At 55.8% G+C, this 18,695-nt stretch overlaps 1 protein-coding gene across 3 annotated transcripts in view; it reads right to left on the bottom strand.

Moving 5' to 3' along the window:
- The window catches only part of thy1 (Thy-1 cell surface antigen), a 35,107-nt gene extending 16,881 nt beyond the window's left edge, over nucleotides 1-18,226 (bottom strand). The window contains exons 1-3 of one of the 3 annotated variants that reach the window (XM_072486344.1): nucleotides 18,115-18,226; nucleotides 7,605-7,681; nucleotides 6,043-6,387 (exon numbers count right to left, since the gene is read on the bottom strand). In XM_072486344.1, the coding sequence (XP_072342445.1) occupies nucleotides 6,043-6,387; nucleotides 7,605-7,681; nucleotides 18,115-18,215 (523 nt within the window). In that variant the 5' untranslated portion in view covers nucleotides 18,216-18,226. Of the gene's footprint in view, nucleotides 1-6,042; nucleotides 6,388-7,604; nucleotides 7,682-11,032; nucleotides 11,055-17,793; nucleotides 17,883-18,114 lie in introns of those variants that run through there. The other 2 variants (XM_072486345.1, XM_072486346.1) reach the window with 2 other exon arrangements.
- Nucleotides 18,227-18,695: the final 469 nt, after the last annotated feature.

Below are 18,695 nucleotides of genomic sequence, written 5' to 3'. Positions count from 1 at the left end.
CCAGACAATCTAAATCCTGCTGTATCCTCCGACAGTCCTCATCGCTATCCGCAATTCCACCAACCTTTGTGTGGTCTGCAAACTTACTAATCAGACTAGTTACATTTTCCTCCAAATCATTTATATATACTACAAAGAGCAAAGGTCCCAGCACTGATCCCTGTGGAACACCACTGGTCACAGCCCTCCAATTAGAAAAGCATCCTTCCATTGCTACTCTCTGCCTTCTATGGCCTAGCCAGTTCTGTATCCACCTTGCCAGCTCACCCCTGATCCCGTGTGACTTCACCTTTTGTACTAGTCTACCATGAGGGACCTTGTCAAAGGCCTTACTGAAGTCCATATAGGCAACATCCACTGCCCTACCTGCATCAATCATCTTAGTGACCTCCTCGAAAAACTCTATCAAGTTAGTGAGACACGACCTCCCCTTCACAAAACCGTGCTGCCTCTCACTAATACGTCCATTTGCTTCCAAATGGGAGTAGATCCTGTCTCTAAGAATTCTCTCCAGTAATTTCCCTACCACTGAAGTAAGGCTCACCGGCCTGTAGTTCCCGGGATTATCCTTGCTACCCTTCTTAAACAGAGGAACAACATTGGCTATTCTCCAGTCCTCCGGGACATCCCCTGAAGACAGCGAGGGTCCAAAGATTTGTGTCAAGGCCTCAGCAATTTCCTCTCCAGCCTCCTTCAGTATTCTGGGGTAGATCCCATCAGGCCCCGGGGACTTATCTACCTTAATATTTTTTAAGACACCCAACACCTCGTCTTTTTGGATCTCAATGTGACCCAGGCTATCTACACACCCTTCTCCAGACTCAACATCTACCAATTTCTTCTCTTTGGTGAATACTGATGCAAAGTATTCATTTAGTACCTCACCCATTTCCTCTGGCTCCACACATAGATTCCCTTGCCTATCCTTCAGTGGGCCAACCCTTTCCCTGGCTACCCTCTTGCTTTTTATGTACGTGTAACAAGCCTTGAGATTTTCCTTAACCCTATTTGCCAATGACTTTTCGTGACCCCTTCTAGCCCTCCTGACTCCTTGCTTAAGTTCCTTCCTACTTTCCTTATATTCCACGCAGGCTTTGTCTGTTCCCAGCCTTTTAGCCCTGACAAATGCCTCCTTTTTCTTTTTGACGAGGCCTACAATATCTCTCGTCATCCAAGGTTCCCGAAAATTGCCGTATTTATCCTTCTTCCTCACAGGAACATGCCGGTCCTGAATTCCTTTCAACTGCCACTTGAAAGCCTCCCACATGTCAGATGTTGATTTGCCCTCAAACATCCGCCCCCAATCTATGTTCTTCAGTTCCCGCCTAATATTGTTATAATTAGCCTTCCCCCAATTTAGCACATTCATCCTAGGACCACTCTTATCCTTGTCCACCAGTACTTTAAAACTTACTGAATTGTGGTCACTGTTACCGAAATGCTCCCCTACTGAAACATCTACCACCTGGCCGGGCTCATTCCCCAATACCAGGTCCAGTACCGCCCCTTCCCTAGTTGGACTGTCTACATATTGTTTTAAGAAGCCCTCCTGGATGCTCCTTACAAACTCCGCCCCGTCTAAGCCCCTGGCACTAAGTGAGTCCCAGTCAATATTGGGGAAGTTGAAGTCTCCCATCACCACAACCCTGTTGTTTTTACTCTTTTCCAAAATCTGTCTACCTATCTGCTCCTCTATCTCCCGCTGGCTGTTGGGAGGCCTGTAGTATACCCCCAACATTGTGACTGCACCCTTCTTATTCCTGATCTCTACCCATATAGCCTCACTGCCCTCTGAGGTGTCCTCTCGCAGTACAGCTGTGATATTCTCCCGAACCAGTAGCGCAACTCCGCCTCCCCTTTTACATCCCCCTCTATCCCGCCTGAAACATCTAAATCCTGGAACGTTTAGCTGCCAATCCTGCTCCCTCTACATTGTCCCCATCAAACACTCCCAGGACAGGTACAGCACGGGGTTAGATACAGAGCAAAGCTCCCTCTACACTGTCCCCATCAAACACTCCCAGGCCAGGTACAGCATGGGGTTAGATACAGAGTAAAGCTCCCTCTACACTGTCCCCATCAAACACTCCCAGGCCAGGTACAGCATGGGGTTAGATACAGAGTAAAGCTTCCTCTATACTGTCCACATCAAACACTCCCAGGACAGGTACAGCGCAGGGTTAGATACAGAGTCAAGCTCCCTCTACATTGTCCCCATCAAACACTCCCAGGACAGGTACAGCACGGGGTTAGATACAGAGTAAAGCTCCCTCTACTCTGTCCCCATCAAACACTCCCAGGACAGGTACAGCACGGGGTTAGATACAGAGTAAAGCTCCCTCTACACTGTCCCCATCAAACACTCCCAGGACAGGTACAGCACGGGGTTAGACACAGAGTAAAGCTTCCTCTACACTGTCCCCATCAAACACTCCCAGGACAGGTACAGCATGGGGTTAGACACAGAGTAAAGCTTCCTCTACACTGTCCCCATCAAACACTCCCAGGACAGGTACAGCACGGGGTTAGATACAGAGTAAAGCTTCCTCTACACTGTCCCCATCAAACACTCCCAGGACAGGTACAGCACGGGGTTAGAAACAGAGTAAAGCTTCCTCTATACTGTCCCCATCAAACACTCCCAGGACAGGTACAGCACGGGGTTAGATACAGAGTAAAGCTTCCTCTTATCTGTCCCCATCAAACACTCCCAGGACAGGTACAGCACGGGGTTAGACACAGAGTAAAGCTCCCTCTACACTGTCCCCATCAAACACTCCCAGGACAGGTACAGCACGGGGTTAGAAACAGAGTAAAGCTTCCTCTACACTGTCCCCATCAAACACTCCCAGGACAGGTACAGCACGGGGTTAGAAACAGAGTAAAGCTTCCTCTACACTGTCCCCATCAAACACTCCCAGGACAGGTACAGCATGGGGTTAGACACAGAGTAAAGCTTCCTCTACACTGTCCCCATCAAACACTCCCAGGACAGGTACAGCACGGGGTTAGACACAGAGTAAAGCTTCCTGTATATTCTCTCACTGATGGACCTTGTGCAATTTTTGTAATTTTGTAAGTTGTGTAAAGATACTCTGAATTTTTATCGAATCATCGAGTCACACAGCGCACACACAGCGCGCGCACAGCGCACACACAGGGCACTGTGCACACACTACACACAGCGCGCGCACAGCGCACACACAGGGCACTGTGCACACAATACACACAGCGCGCACACAGCGCGCACACACAGCGCGCGCACACAGAGCGCGCGCGCACACAGCGCGCACACAGGGCACTGTGCACACACTACACACTGCACACAGCGCACACACAGTGCACACACAGCGCACACAGGGCACTGTGCACACACTACACACTGCACACAGCGCGCACACACAGCGCGCACACACAGCGCGCACACAGGGCACTGTGCACACACTACACACTGCACACAGCGCACACACAGCGCGCACACAGCGCGCACACAGGTCACTGTGCACACACTACACACTGCACACAGCGCACACACAGCGCACACACAGCGCAGAGGCGGCCCTTTGGCCCATTGAATCTGCACCGCCAAAACTACACTGAGGGCGCAAATCTACGGCCTCGTTGCGCACTCCCTCGAGTGAAATAGCGGGAAGTGCTGAAAAAGAGAACCGCGCCAGGCGCCAAACAGTTTGCGATGCAACCAGCCCGCTCCCGTAGACCAATTCAGAACCTCGCCGTGGCGAGGCGAAAAACCAATTATCACCATTTCACCCCATTTCCTTAACAATTAACGAGAGCCCCCCCCCCCCCCATCTCCAACGTGAACTTGCTGGAAGGGCGTCTGTGGGGAGCCAAGGAGGTGAGTAACCGTCTCTGCTCACGAGCATTGCCATCTGTGAGCGGGACATGCTCCGCAGAACCTCACCAAGGTCGGCCTGGTACCGGGTCACGTCCCTCAGCGAGGTGGACATTCTGCCGAGACCCTCGGCCACGGCCGTCACCGACTGCGCGACGCCGCGGACACCTTCACTCGCGCTGCCGACATTGTGCACCAGGCTCTCCACTGCGGTCGCCACCCTCGCAGTGTTGGCCTCAGTGCCACGCATTGCCGGCGACATCTCCTGTGGCCGTAGCCTCTGGGACTCCTCAAAGCGGCTATGAATCTGCTGGAGTGACGCTGACATCTCCCTCTGAATGTCCCGGCCGCTCCCTATCGTCTCCATCAGCTCCGGGATTACCTCTTCAACAGGCTCAGCACCAGGCTGGGACCCAGCTGGGTCCTGGGATCCAGCAGCCCTCCCACCGCTGCCTCTCCTGGGGGTTCCTGCCTCCACCTGATGTACAGCAGTGTGGTGCTCACCAGATTGTGCCCCTAAAGCCTGACCACTGACATTTCCCACCAGGGTGCCTGTCTCCGCACTTGTCGAGGGTGGGGTTGGCAGCTGTGCCACCTCGATCGTGTCTTCCTCGAAGCTCTCCTCCGAGGTGCCGCGCAGGATGGGCCGGCGCCGGCGGCAGGAGGACCTGCGGGAGAATGGACATGTGGTCAGTGGGTGGGAGGGGTCAGTCGGTGAGGCAATAACAACTCACGTTTGACAGGTCCTCCGGGTGGGGCCCGGTGGTTCCTCACCTCTGCGGCGCCCTCCAGCCTCCGTGTGGGTGACCGCTCTGTCCTCAGCCACTCCACCCTGTTGGCAATGGTGGGCCGGTAGATCCTGATGGCGGTCTGCCTCCGCCGCCGAAAAACACGCGGCAGGGAGGTTGGTAAATCCCACCCACCATAAAATGTTCAAGAAGTAACAGAAATAAACTTTAATGAGAGGTATGGTCCCAGAAGTGATTGATACCTGAGGGGGCCGGTCAGGGACAAAGAACAAAGAAATGTACAGCACAGGAGCAGGCCCTTCGGCCCTCCAAGCCCGTGCCGACCATGCTGCCCGACTAAACTACAATCTTCTACACTTCCTGGGTCCGTATCCCTCTATTCCCATCCTATTCATGTATTTGTCAAGATGCCCCTTAAATGTCACTATCGTCCCTGCTTCCACCACCACCTCCGGTAGTGAGTTCCAGGCACCCACTACCCTCTGTGTAAAAAACTTGCCTCGTACATCTACTCTAAACCTTGCCCCTCTTACCTTAAACCTATGCCCCCTAGTAATTGACCCCTCTACCCCGGGGAAACTATGGAAACTCTACTATGGAAATGAAATCAATAGATGACCATCACCCTGGAGAAACCAATCAGAGACTAATCATATACCACCTAGACCAATCAGAGACTGACCATGTACCACCTAGACCAATCAGAGACTGATCATGTACCACCTAGACCAATCAGAGACTGACCATGTACCACCTCGACCAATCAGAGACTGACCATGTACCACCTAGACCAATCAGAGACTGACCATGTACCACCTAGACCAATCAGAGACTGACCATGTACCACCTAGACCAATCAGAGACTGATCATGTACCACTTAGACCAATCAGAGACTGACCATGCCTTGAGTCAATTTGGAAATAGCATTGCCTCATTTAGGCCAATCAGAATGCAATAATCTAATTGATGGTGCTGTGGGTTGTGGCTTGGAAAGGGTTAATAAGCAGTGTCTGTCACTGAGCAAATTGCACAGCAAGTTTGATACTGAAGTTTGTGGATCTGGCCGTCCACAGGGAAGCAAAGGTTGTGGGGAGGGAAATGAAATGAAAATTGCTTATTGTCCCAAGTAGGCTTCAAATGAAGTTACTGTGAAAAGCCCCTAGTCGCCACATTCCAGCGCCTGTTCGGGGAGGCTGGTACGGGAAATGTCACTATCTCACAGAATAGAGGCCGAGTGTCAAACTGGGCTCCCCAAGGCTGCAGTACACTAGTTCAGTCCTGCCCTGTTGTTGATAAGTATTAATCTGTAGCTTATTCAACATTTCCTGAGTTAATTCACCAAACTGTCTCCTGTTACGTGTCTGTTAAAGTCTCAAATGAACACAATTTTAATTTAGGTCCAAATAGTACCTAGACTGTGGGAAGAATATTCTTACCATGCTGAACTGAAATTGTGCGATTCTCTACTTTGGATTTTGAAGTGAGCACACACATGTACTTCCCCTCTTCCGACTTCCCAAACCCAGTAATGATCAGACGCAGCAACATGTCTGTCAAATTCACTTCTGCGCGATTCTTGAAAGTTGGGCTTTCTTTGCCGGAGGTTATTGTGCTCTTGATCACAAGAGTTTGATTCTTTGTTGTCAGCAGACTCCATGTATACTTGATGTCAGCCAAAGTCGAGCCTGTCATTTTGTAGTTGCAATCCACACGCAGATCGTTGGTTTTTGTGCTGCAGGCGGCCATCTTTGTGATCTCCAGGCCTTCTGCTATGGGCAACACTGCAAAATAGGAATAAAATAGTTTACACTTTTTACCCGTGTTTAACCCTGCAGCCCATACGGTGTAGGTACACCCACAGTGCTGTTAGGGAGGGAGTTACTGGATTTTGATCCAATGACAATGAAGGAACAGGATGATTTGCAGGGGAACTTGCAGGTGGTGTGTTCCCTTGTATCTGCTGCCCTTGTCCTTCTAGACGATAGAGGTAGTGGATATTGAAGTGTCAAAGGACACTTGGTGAGTTCCTGCAGAACACCTTGTGTATGGTCCACTCTGCTGCTACTGTGCATCAGTGATGGAGAGAGTGGGTGCGGTGCTGATTAAGTGGCTGTATTGCCCAGGGTGAAGATGAGTTTCTTGACGAGGTGTAAATGGTGGACAAGCTTCAGGGAGTCCGAGAATGGGTTAATGACTGCAGAATTCCCAACCTCTGACTTAATGCATTGGCCAAAGGTTTCCAGCCAGTGGGATTCAATCCCCCCCCACCAGGTTACCCAATGGTGCAGGCTGCAACAGGAAAACCCTTTCAAAGCGGCAAGTTGGGAAGATCCACTGCCAGCGAAGGGTGGGCTGCCTCTGCCGTGGGGAGGTGGAAAATCCCAGCCGGTGTTTATGTCGTTGGCCCAGTTAAGTCAATGTTAACCACTGCCACCCCCTTCCCTGCCCTCTTCGATGTTCAAATTGGGGGATTTAGTGATGAAAATGCCATGAAATGTCAATCGGGGTTGGTTGGAATTGCTCTTGTTGGAGATGGTCATTGTGTGGAGTTGGATTGTGAAGTGATGTCATCACAATAACAAGTCACAACTCCACACGCACCCACATCAATAAACTAACATTCTCCACACGCACCCACATCAATAAACTAACATTCTCGTCACGCACCCACATCAATAAACTAACATTCTCCGTGCTGCAGGTCCAGTCATGTTTTCTCTGTGGTGATCACATATTATCAGATAGGAAATTGTCAGTGTAGTCACCGTCCCCATTTAATGGTCCTTATTCTCTCCTTTTTCAAATTATTAGTTTTTTATGTTGGACTAAGGCAGAGAAGATTGAGATTTGGTTGGATTTCAATAATCTTGGTAGAACTCTGACATATTTCTAACCAGACAGGATGCATTGATGCTTTAATTAGCAGCAGAACATTCAGAGGTGACAGAATTCTCCCAAGCACATGACTAATATTCGACAGTGCATAAACAGCTCATACCTGCCACGACAGACAGGAGCAGCAGCTGGATCATCTTCAGTAAAGGCCAAATACTTTCCACAATCCAATACCTGCAGCTGAGAAATAAAAGAAGATACAGTCAGGGACATCTCCAGCGAGCTCCATTAGGTTGTTGTACATCCAACATCCCACAGCCATTGGTTCCCAAAAGACACAACCAAAACAGTCAAAATAGGATGAAGTTGGCCCAGTGCCCTGAACACTTGGAAATATTTTCCCTGACCAGATATACAACTGGGTGTCAGCAGGGTCCAGGACAACCTCGCACCCTCTGACTCAGAGTCACGCATTCAATACTCACTCCAGAAATGGCAGCAAATAGTTCAGACCAGCATTTTAGTTTAGTACCGAGGGTCAGTACTGAGGGAGTGCCGCACTGTCAGAGAGTCAGTACTGAGGGAGTGCTGCACTGTCAGTGGGTCGGTACTGAGGGAGTGCCGCACTGTCAGAGGGTCAGTACTGAGGGAGTGCCGCACTGTCAGAGGGTCAGTACTGAGGGAGTGCCGCACTGTCAGTGGGTCGGTACTGAGGGAGTGCTGCACTGTCAGTGGGTCTGTACTGAGGGAGTGCCGCACTGTCAGAGGGTCAGTACTGAGGGAGTGCTGCACTGTCAGAGGGTCAGTACTGAGGGAGTGCTGCACTGTCAGAGGGTCAGTACTGAGGGAGTGATGCACTGTCAGAGGGTCAGTACTGAGGGAGCGCTGCACTGTCAGAGAGTCAGTACTGAGGGAGTGCCGCACTGTCAGAGGGTCAGTACTGAGGGAGTGCTGCACTGTCAGAGGGTCAGTACTGAGGGAATGCTGCACTGTCAGAGGGTCAGTACTGAGGGAGTGCCGTACTGTCAGAGGGTCAGTACTGAGGGAGTGCTGCACTGTCAGCGGGTCAGTACTGAGGGAGTGATGCACTGTCAGAGGGTCAGTACTGAGAGAGTGCTGCACTGTCAGAGGGTCCGTACTGAGGGAGTGCCGAACTGTCAGAGGGTCAGTACTGAGAGAGTGCCGCACTGTCAGAGGGTCAGTACTGAGGGAGTGCCGCACTGTCAGAGGGTCAGTACTGAGGGAGTGCTGCACTGTCAGAGGGTCAGTACTGAGGGAGTGCCGCACTGTCAGAGGGTCAGTACTGAGGGAGTGATGCACTGTCAGTGGGTCAGTACTGAGGGAGCGCCGCACTATCAGAGGGTCAGTACTGAGGGAGTGCTGCACTGTCAGAGGGTCAGTACTGAGGGAGTGCTGCACTGTCAGAGGGTCAGTATTGAGGGAGTGCCGTACTGTCAGAGGGTCAGTACTGAGGGAGTGCTGCACTGTCAGAGGGTCAGTACTGAGGGAGTGCTGCACTGTCAGAGGGTCAGTACTGAGGGAGTGCCGTACTGTCAGAGGGTCAGTACTGAGGGAGTGCTGCACTGTCAGAGGGTCAGTACTGAGGGAGTGATGCACTGTCTGTGGGTCAGTACTGAGGGAGTGCCGCACTATCGGAGGGTCAGTACTGAGGGAGTGCTGCACTGTCAGAGGGTCAGTACTGAGGGAGTGCTGCACTATCAGAGGGTCAGTACTGAGAGAGTGCTGCACTGTCAGAGGGTCAGTACTGAGGGAGTGCTGCACTGTCAGAGAGTCAGTACTGAGGGAGTGCTGCACTGTCAGAGGGTCAGTACTGAGGGAGTGCCGCACTGTCAGAGGGTCAGTACTGAGGGAGGTCAGTACAGGAATGGTCTGTGGGAAGGATTCCAGTTCTGTATCCATCTTGCCAGCTCACCTCTGATCCTGTGTGACATCACCTTTTGTATCAGTCTGCCATGAGGAACCTTGTCAGAGGCTTTACTGAAGTCCATGTAGACAACATCCACTGCCCTACCCATATGAATCATCTTTGTCACTTCCTGAAAAAGCTTGTTCAAGTTAGTGAGACACGATCTCCCCTTCACAAAACCATGCTGCCTCTCACTAATACATCCACTTGTTTCCAAATGTGAGTAAATCCTGACCCCAAGAATCCTCACCAATAATTTCCCTACCACTGACACAAGGCTCACTGGCCTGTAATTTCCTGGATTATCCTTGCTACCCTTCTTAAACAAAGGAACAACATCAGCGATTCTCCAATCCTCTGGGACCTCACCTGTAGCCAGTGAGGATACAAAGATTACGGTCAAGACCCCAACAATTTTCCCCCTTTGCTTCCCTCAGTATTCTGGGATAGATCCCATCAGGCCCTGGGGACTTATCTACCGTAATACTTTTTAAGACACCCAACACCTCCTCCTTTTTGATATCAACATGACCCAGAATATTTACCACACCCTTCCCCAGATTCATCATTCACCAAGTCCTTCTCTTTGGTGAATACTGATGCAAAATACTCATTCAGTACCTCGCCCATTTACTCTGTCTCCACACATAGATTCCCTCCTCTGTTCTTGAGTGGGCCAACCCTTTTTCTGGCCACCCTCTTGCTCTTTATATGTGTATACTTAAAAAGTATTACGGTAGATAAGTCCCCAGGGCCTGATGGGCCGAGTGGCCTAATTCTGCTCCAAGGTCTTATGGTCTTTTTATTTTTGATTAGGCTCACAGTATCCCTCATTATCCAAGGTTCCTGAAACTTGCCCTACGTATCCTTCATCTTCACAGGAACATGCCCGTCCTGAATTCTAATCACCTGATGTTTGAAAGACTCCCTCATGTCAGATGTTGATTTACCCTCAAGCATCCGCCCCCAATCTACATTCTTCAGTTCCTGCCTAATATTGTCATAATTAGCCTTCCCCCAATTTAGCATCTTCACCCGAGGACTGTTCTTATCCTTACCCATCTTAAAACTTACTGAATTGTGGTCACTGTTCCCTAACTGCTCCCCTACTGAAACATCGACCACCTGGCCGGGCTCATTCCCCAATACCATGTCCAGTCCGGCCCCTTCCCTAGTTGGACTATTTATATATTGTTTCAGGAAACCCTCCTGGATGCTCCTTACAAATTCTGCCCCATCCAAAACTCCAGCACTAAGTGAGTCCCAGTCAAATATAGGGCAAGTTAAAATCACCCACCACAACAACACTGTTGTTTTTACTTCTTTACAAAATCTGTCCAAATATCTGCTCCTCTATCTCCCACTGGCTTTTGGGAGGCCTGTAGTAACCCCGAACATTGTTGCTAACTCCTTGCTTAAGTTCCTTCCTATTCCTGAGCTCTACCCACATTGCCTCAGTGCATGAGACCTCCAAGATTCCTCCCTCAGCACAGCTGTGATATTCTGTTTAACCAGTAATACAACTCCCCCACCCCTTTTACCTCTGTCCCATCTGAAGCATCTAAATCCTGGAACGTTTAACTGCCAATCCTGTCCTTCCCTCAAACAATCGCAACAACATCATAGTTCCAAGAACTAATCCGAGCTCGAAATTGATGCCTTACCTGTTATACTGCTCGCATTGAAACAAATGCACTTCAGACCACCTGTCCTGCTGTGTTCAGCAACTTCTCCCTGCCTGCTCTTCCTCTTAGTCACACTAGCCTTAGTCTCTAACTCTCCCTCAGTTACGCCCTGTGCTGACCTACTGCTCTGGTTCCCACCTCCTGCCACCCTGGGGCTGGTTTAGCACACTGGGCTAAATCGCTGGCTTTTAAAGCAGACCAAGGCAGGCCAGCAGCACGGTTCAATTCCTGTACCAGCCTCCCCGAACAGGTGTCGGAATGTGGCGACTAGGGGCTTTTCACAGTAACTTCATTTGAAACCTACTTGTGACAATAAGTCATTTTCATTTCATTTCACTAGCAAACCTCCCAGCCAGGATATTTGTGCCTCTCCAGTTTAGGTGCAACCAGTCCTTTTTGTACAGGTCCCATCTTCCCCGGAAGAGATCCCAATGATCCAGATATCGGAAACCCTGCCTCCTACACCTGCTCTTTACATGTGCTAACCTGCACTATCTTCCTATTCCTAGCCTCACTCACCTGATAAATGAGCAGTGCTCCGAAAGCTAGTGATTCCAAATAAACCTGTTGGACTTTAACCTGGTGTTGTAAGAGTTCTTACTGTGCCCACCCCAGTCCAACGCCCGCATCTCCACATCATCACTGGCATGTGGCACGGAGTAACCCAAAGGCTCCTGTTTTATAACTTACTAACTGACTCCCCTGCAGGACCTCACCACTCTTCCTGCCAATGTCGTTCGTACCAATCCAATGCGTACCACAACCTCTGGCTGTTCACCCTTCCCCTTGAGAATGACCTGCGCCCAGCCAGAGACATCCTCAACCCTGGTACCAGGGAGGTAACATACCATCCTGGAGTCTCTTTCACAGCCACAGGGACTGAAAGTATGGTTGCTAAATTTACTGATGACACAAACATAGACAAGGAAGTAAATTGTAAAGAGGACATAAGAAGGCTACAAGGGGCATCAATAGGTTAGTGAGCGAGTAAAGGTTTGGACAATGGAGTGTAATGTGGGCAAATGTGAAATTGTCCATTTTGGCTGGAAGAATAAAAAACGTTTATTCTCTAAATGGTGAGAGATTAGAGAGCTCTGAGGTGCAGAAGGATCTGGTGTCCGAGTGCATGAAGCACAAAAGGCTGGTGTAATAATAATAATCTATAATCTTTACTATTGTCACAAGCAGGCTTACATTAACATTGCAATGAAGTTACTGTGAAAATCCCCTAGTCGCCACACTCCGGCGCCTGTTTGGGTACACGGAGGGAGAGTTCAGAATATCCAATTCACCTAACAGCGCGTCTTTCAGGACTTGTGGGAGCGTCTTTCAGGACTTGTGGGAGGAAACCGGAGCATCCGGAGGAAACCCACGCACACACGGGGAGAACGTGCAGGCTCCGCACAGACAGTGACCCAAGTTGAGAATCGAACGTGGGACCCTGGAGCTGTGTAGCAACAATCATTGTTATTGTGAGGGGAATGATACAAAAGTAGGGAGGTTCTGCTTCAGTTGTACAGGGTACTAGTGAGACCACATCTGGGGTATTGTGGCCAGCTGAAGGGCCTGTACTGCGCTGGAATGTTCTATGTTCTATGTATCGGTCTCCTTATTCAAATTTGTATCCACTAGAGTTTTAGAAGATTAACGTGCAACTTGATTGAACCTTAATGTCATGAGATGCATTTTCTACCCCCCTCCCCTCACCGCTGAGAGTGGGAGAAGACTGGAGGGGGACTGCCTGACCTGCAGAGCAGAGGGCACTGCACATGGCCAAAGGGTCCAAAAAAGGGCAGTCGCCATGTCGGAGGTCGGTATCGGGCGAGGAAGTGAGACCCCCATTGAGTTGCGGTTCAGCACGGAACGTGTGTCATCGCCGACCAGCACCCCTCACCCCCTCCCTCACACCTCCACCACCCCCACCCCCCCCACACCCACCACCACCCCCCACCCCCCCCACACCCCCCACCACCCCCCACCCCCCTCACACCCACCACCACCCCCCACCCCCCTCACACCCACCACCACCACCCCCACTACTACCCCCCACCCTCACACCACCACCACCCCCCACCCACCCCCACACCCACCACCCCCCTCACACCCACCACCACCCCCCACCCCACAACACCCTCACACCCACTACCACCCCCCACCCCACACCACCCTCACACCCACCTCCACCTCCACCCCCTCACACCCACCACCAACCCCCACCCCCCTCACACCCACCACCCCCCAAAACCCCCCACCCCCCTCACACCCACCACCCCCCTCACACCCACCACCACCCCCCACCCCCCTCACACCCACCTCCACCCCCCACCCCCCTCACACCCACCTCCACCCCCCACCCCCACCTCCACCTCCACCCCCCTCACACCCACCACCAACCCCCACCCCCCTCACACCCACCCCACCACCACCCCCCACCCCCCCCCACAACCACCACCACCCTCCACCCCCCCTCACAGCCACCACCACCCCCCACCCCCACTCACACCCACCACAACCCCCCACCCCCCTCACACCCACCACCACCCCCCACCCCCCTCACACCTACCTCCACCCCCCACCCCCCTCACACCCACCACCACCCCCCACCCCCCTCACACCCACCACCACCCCCCACACACCCACCTCCACCCCCCACCCCCCTCACACCCCCCACCCCCCACCCCCCTCACACCCACCACCACCCCCCACACACCCACCTCCACCCCCCACCCCCCTCACACCCCCCACCCCCCACCCCCTCACACCCACCACCACCCCCCTCACACCCACCACCAGCCCCCTCACACCCACCTCCACCCCCCACCCCCCTCACACCCACCACCACCCCCCACCCCCCTCACACCCACCACCACCCCCCACCCCCCTCACACCCACCTCCACCGCCCACCCCCCTCACACCCACCTCCACCCCCCACCCCCCTCACACCCACCACCACCCCCCACCCCCCTCACACCCACCTCCACCCCCCACCCCCCTCACACCCACCACCACCCCCCGCCCCCCTCACACCCACCACCCCCTCACACCCACCACCCCCTCACACCCACCACCCCCACCACCACCCCCCACCTCCCTCACACCCACCTCCACCCCCCACCCCCCTCACACCCTCCACCACCCCCCTCACACCCACCACCAGCCCCCACCCCCCCTCACACCCACCTCCACCCCCCACCCCCTCCCTCACGCCTCCTCCTCCACACCCCTCACACCCACCTCCACCCCCCACCCTCACACCATCACCCCCCCATCCCCTCACACCCACCACCACCCCCCACCCCCCTCACACCCACCTCCACCCCCCACCCCCCTCACACCCTCCACCACCCCCCTCACACCCACCACCAGCCCCCACCCCCCCTCACACCCACCTCCACCCCCCACCCCCTCCCTCACGCCTCCTCCTCCACACCCCTCACACCCACCTCCACCCCCCACCCTCACACCATCACCCCCCCATCCCCTCACACCCACCACCACCCCCCACCCCCTCACACCCACCACCACCCCCACCCCCCCTCACACCCACCACCACCCCCCACCCCCCTCACACCCACCCCACCACCACCACCCCCTCCCTCACGCCTCCACCTCCACACCCCCACACCCACCTCCACCCCCCACACTCACACCATCACCCCCCCACCCCCCTCACCCCACCATCCCCCCCCACACCCACCACCACCCCCTCACACCCACCACCACCCCCCACCCCCCACCCCCTCACACCCACCACCACCCTCCCTCACAGCCACCACCAACCCCCACCCCCACTCACACCCACCACCACCCCCCACCCCCCTCACACCCACCACCACCCCCCACCCCCCTCACACCTACCTCCACCCCCCACCCCCCTTACACCCACCACCACCCCCCACCCCCCTCACACCCACCACCACCCCCCACCCCCTCACACCCACCACCACCCCCCACCCCCCTCACAGCCACCACCACCCCCCACCCCCTCACACCCACCACCACCCCCCACCCCCCTCACAGCCACCACCCCCCACCCCCCTCACAGCCACCACCATCCCCCACCCCTCTCACACCCACCTCCACCCCCTCACACCCTCCACCACCCCCCTCACACCCACCACCAGCCCCCACCCCCCCTCACACCCACCTCCACCTCCACCTCCACCCCCCTCACACCCACCACCACCTCCCACCCCCCTCACACCCACCTCCACCCCCCACCCCCTCCCTCACGCCTCCTCCTCCACACCCCTCACACCCACCTCCACCCCCCACCCTCACACCATCACCCCCCCACCCCCTTCACCTCCACCCCCCTCACACCCACCCCACCACCACCCCCTCCCTCACACCACCACCCCCACCCCCCTCACACCCACCACCACCACCACCCACCCCCCACCACCCCCCACCCCCCTCACACCCACCACCCCCCTCACACCCACCACCACCCCCCACCCCCCTCACACCCACCTCCACCCCCCACCCACCTCACACCCACCTCCACCTCCCACCCACCCACCTCCACCCCCCACCCTCACACCATCACCCCCCCCACCCCACCACCCCCTCACACCCACCCGCACACTCACCACCACCCCCTCACACCCACCACCAACCCCCACCCCCACCCCACCCCCTCACATCCACCCCCTCACACCCACCTCCACCCCCCTCACACCCACCTCCACCTCCCTCACACCCACCACCACCCCCCCACCCCCTCACACCCACCACCACCCCCCACCCCCTCACACCCACCACCACCCCCCTCACACCCACCTCCAGACCCCTCCACCTCCCACCCCCTCACACCACCACCACCCCCCTCACACCCACCTCCACCCCCCTCCACCTCCCACCCCCTCACACCACCACCACCCCCCTCACACCCCCCACCAGCCCCCTCACACCCACCTCCACCCCCCACCCCCCTCACACCCACCCCCACCCCCCTCACACCCACCACCACCACCCCCCTCACACCCCCCACCAGCCCCCTCACCCCCCCACCACCCCCCACCCCCCTCACACCCCCCTCACACCCCCCTCACACCCACCCCCACCCCCCTCACACCCCCCTCACACCCACCCCCACCCCCCTCACACCCACCACCACCACCCCCCTCACACCCCCCACCAGCCCCCTCACCCCCCCCACCACCCCCCACCCCCCTCACACCCCCCTCCACCCCACCCCCCTCCACCCCACCCCCCTCACGCCTCCACCACCCCCACCCCCCTCCACCCCACCCCCCTCACGCCTCCACCACCCCCACCCCCTCACACCCACCCCCCCCTCACACCCACCTCCACCCCCCTCACACCCACCTCCACCCCCTCACACCCACCTCACACCCACCTCCACCCCCACCTCCACCTCCCACCCCCCTCACACCCCCCACCACCCCCCTCACACCCACCACCACCCCCCTCACACCCACCACCACCCCCCTCACCCCCCCCCACCCCCCTCACACCCACCACCACCACCCCCCTCACACCCCCCACCAGCCCCCTCACCCCCCCCACCACCCCACCCCCCTCACGCCTCCACCACCCCCACCCCCTCACACCCACCCCCCCCTCACACCCACCACCACCCTCACACCCACCACCACCCCCCACCCCCCTCACACCCACCTCCACCCCCCACCCCCCTCACACCCACCTCCACCCCCTCACACCCACCTCCACCCCCTCACACCCACCTCCACCCCCTCACACCCACCTCCACCTCCCACCCCCCACCACCCCCCTCACACCCACCACCACCCCCCTCACACCCACCTCCACCCCCCCCCCTCACACCCACCACCACCCCCCCCCTCACACCCACCTCCACCCCCCCCCCTCACACCCACCTCCACCCCCCCCCTCACACCCACCACCACCCCCCACCCCCCTCACACCCACCACCCCCCTCACACCCACCACCACCCCCCACCCCCCACCCCCCACCCCCTACCCCCCTCACACCCACCTCCACCCCCCTCCAACCCCCTCACACCCACCACCACCCCTCACCCCCCTCACACCCACCACCACCCCCCACCCCCCTCACACCCACCACCACCCCCCACCCCCCTCACACCCACCACCACCCCCCACCCCCCTCACACCCACCACCACCCCCTCACACACACACCTCCACCCCCCTCACACCCACCTCCACCTCCCACCCCCTCCCTCACGCCTCGACCACCCCCACCCCCTCACACCCACCACCACCTCCACCCCCACACACCCCCCTCCACCTCCCACCCCTCACACCACCCCCCACCCCACTTTAACTAGGCTAGAACCCGCCATTCTTTGCTCCAACCAGTCAAGCACCAGAAGAGAAGAGGCAGGAATGTGGGGCTGGCGTTCCAATCAGATCAACCAGCATCTGATAGAATGATAGAGCGGCTGGAGGGGCCGAGTGGCCACTCCTAATTGATCCGAGACTGAAGTCTGTTCCTCACGCCCAGTGCAAAGCCGTGGTTGCTTCGACACTTTGCTCCATTGCCCGTGTTGCAGACATTTGAATCATTTGAAAGGCAGATTGGGGTTTGAAGTTACTCCGGGCTCTCCTCAGCTTCCCTCCCATCCCACTTTCCCACTTTCCCTGCAGCCTCTCATCAGCCGCAATGCTCCATCGCCCAAACAGCAGAAATCCGCATTTTAACTGCAGCCCAAACTCTGCAATCCGCTGATACGAACCGCAGGAAATGGGCAGAATGTTTAAATCATTCACCTGGGATTTCTTGTCTCAATCTCTGCCTTTGTTCCAGTTTCTTTTTGTTCATTTTTAAACATTCTTCGCCCTTTCCGTCGATCTCACCAGAAACAATCTTTGCTGCATATTGTACAAACCTAGTTCAAAAACTGTCCAAACTTCTCTCCATTCTCAATCTGCCCCTCTTTCCATTGCCTCGGTTTTAATTTGAATCTTTTCTCTCTCACTACTCTCCCTGTCCTGTCTCCCTCTCCACCTGATGCTTTCTCAGTCTCTCTCTCTCCCTCCCTCCCTCTCTATTCCCTTCCTCCCTCTCTATTCCCTTCCTTCAGTCCTTACCTGCACCGCTCTGTCTCTCCTTCTCGCTTTATTGCGGATTGGGGGGGGGGCTCTGCGAGCTGTTGCAACAGTCCCTCTCTGCAGCACCAACTGCGGAACATCAGCTGATAAACTCTCCCTGACACAACACCGCCCTCACAGCCGCAATGTCATCATAGAATTTACAGAGCAGAAGGAGGCCATTCAGCCCATCGAGTCTGCACTGGCTCTTGGAAAGAGCACCCTACCCAAGGTCAACACCCCCACCCTATCCCCATAACCCAGTAACCCCACCCAACACTAAGGGCAATTTAGCATGGCCAATCCACCTAACCCGCACATCTTTGGACTGTGGGAGGAAACCGGAGCACCCGGAGGAAACCCACGCACACACGGGGAGGATGTGCAGACTCCACACAGACAGTGACCCAAGCCGGAATCGAACCTGGGACCCTGGAGCTGTGAAGCAATTGTGCTAACCACAAGGCTACCGTGCTGCCCCGTGTGAACCAGCCGCTCAGAGCCTGGGCTCCGGGTTCCTCAGCCATTCCCCAGCTGCCCACTCCTGCTTTTCTGAGTGTGTTTGGAACTCGTTTGCATCA

Source organism: Scyliorhinus torazame, chromosome 21 (genome assembly GCF_047496885.1).
Source record: "Scyliorhinus torazame isolate Kashiwa2021f chromosome 21, sScyTor2.1, whole genome shotgun sequence".
In the NCBI taxonomy this organism is placed as follows: domain Eukaryota; kingdom Metazoa; phylum Chordata; class Chondrichthyes; order Carcharhiniformes; family Scyliorhinidae; genus Scyliorhinus; species Scyliorhinus torazame.
Note: the sequence above shows the minus strand (reverse complement) of the source record. Positions and strands in the feature narration are given on the sequence as shown.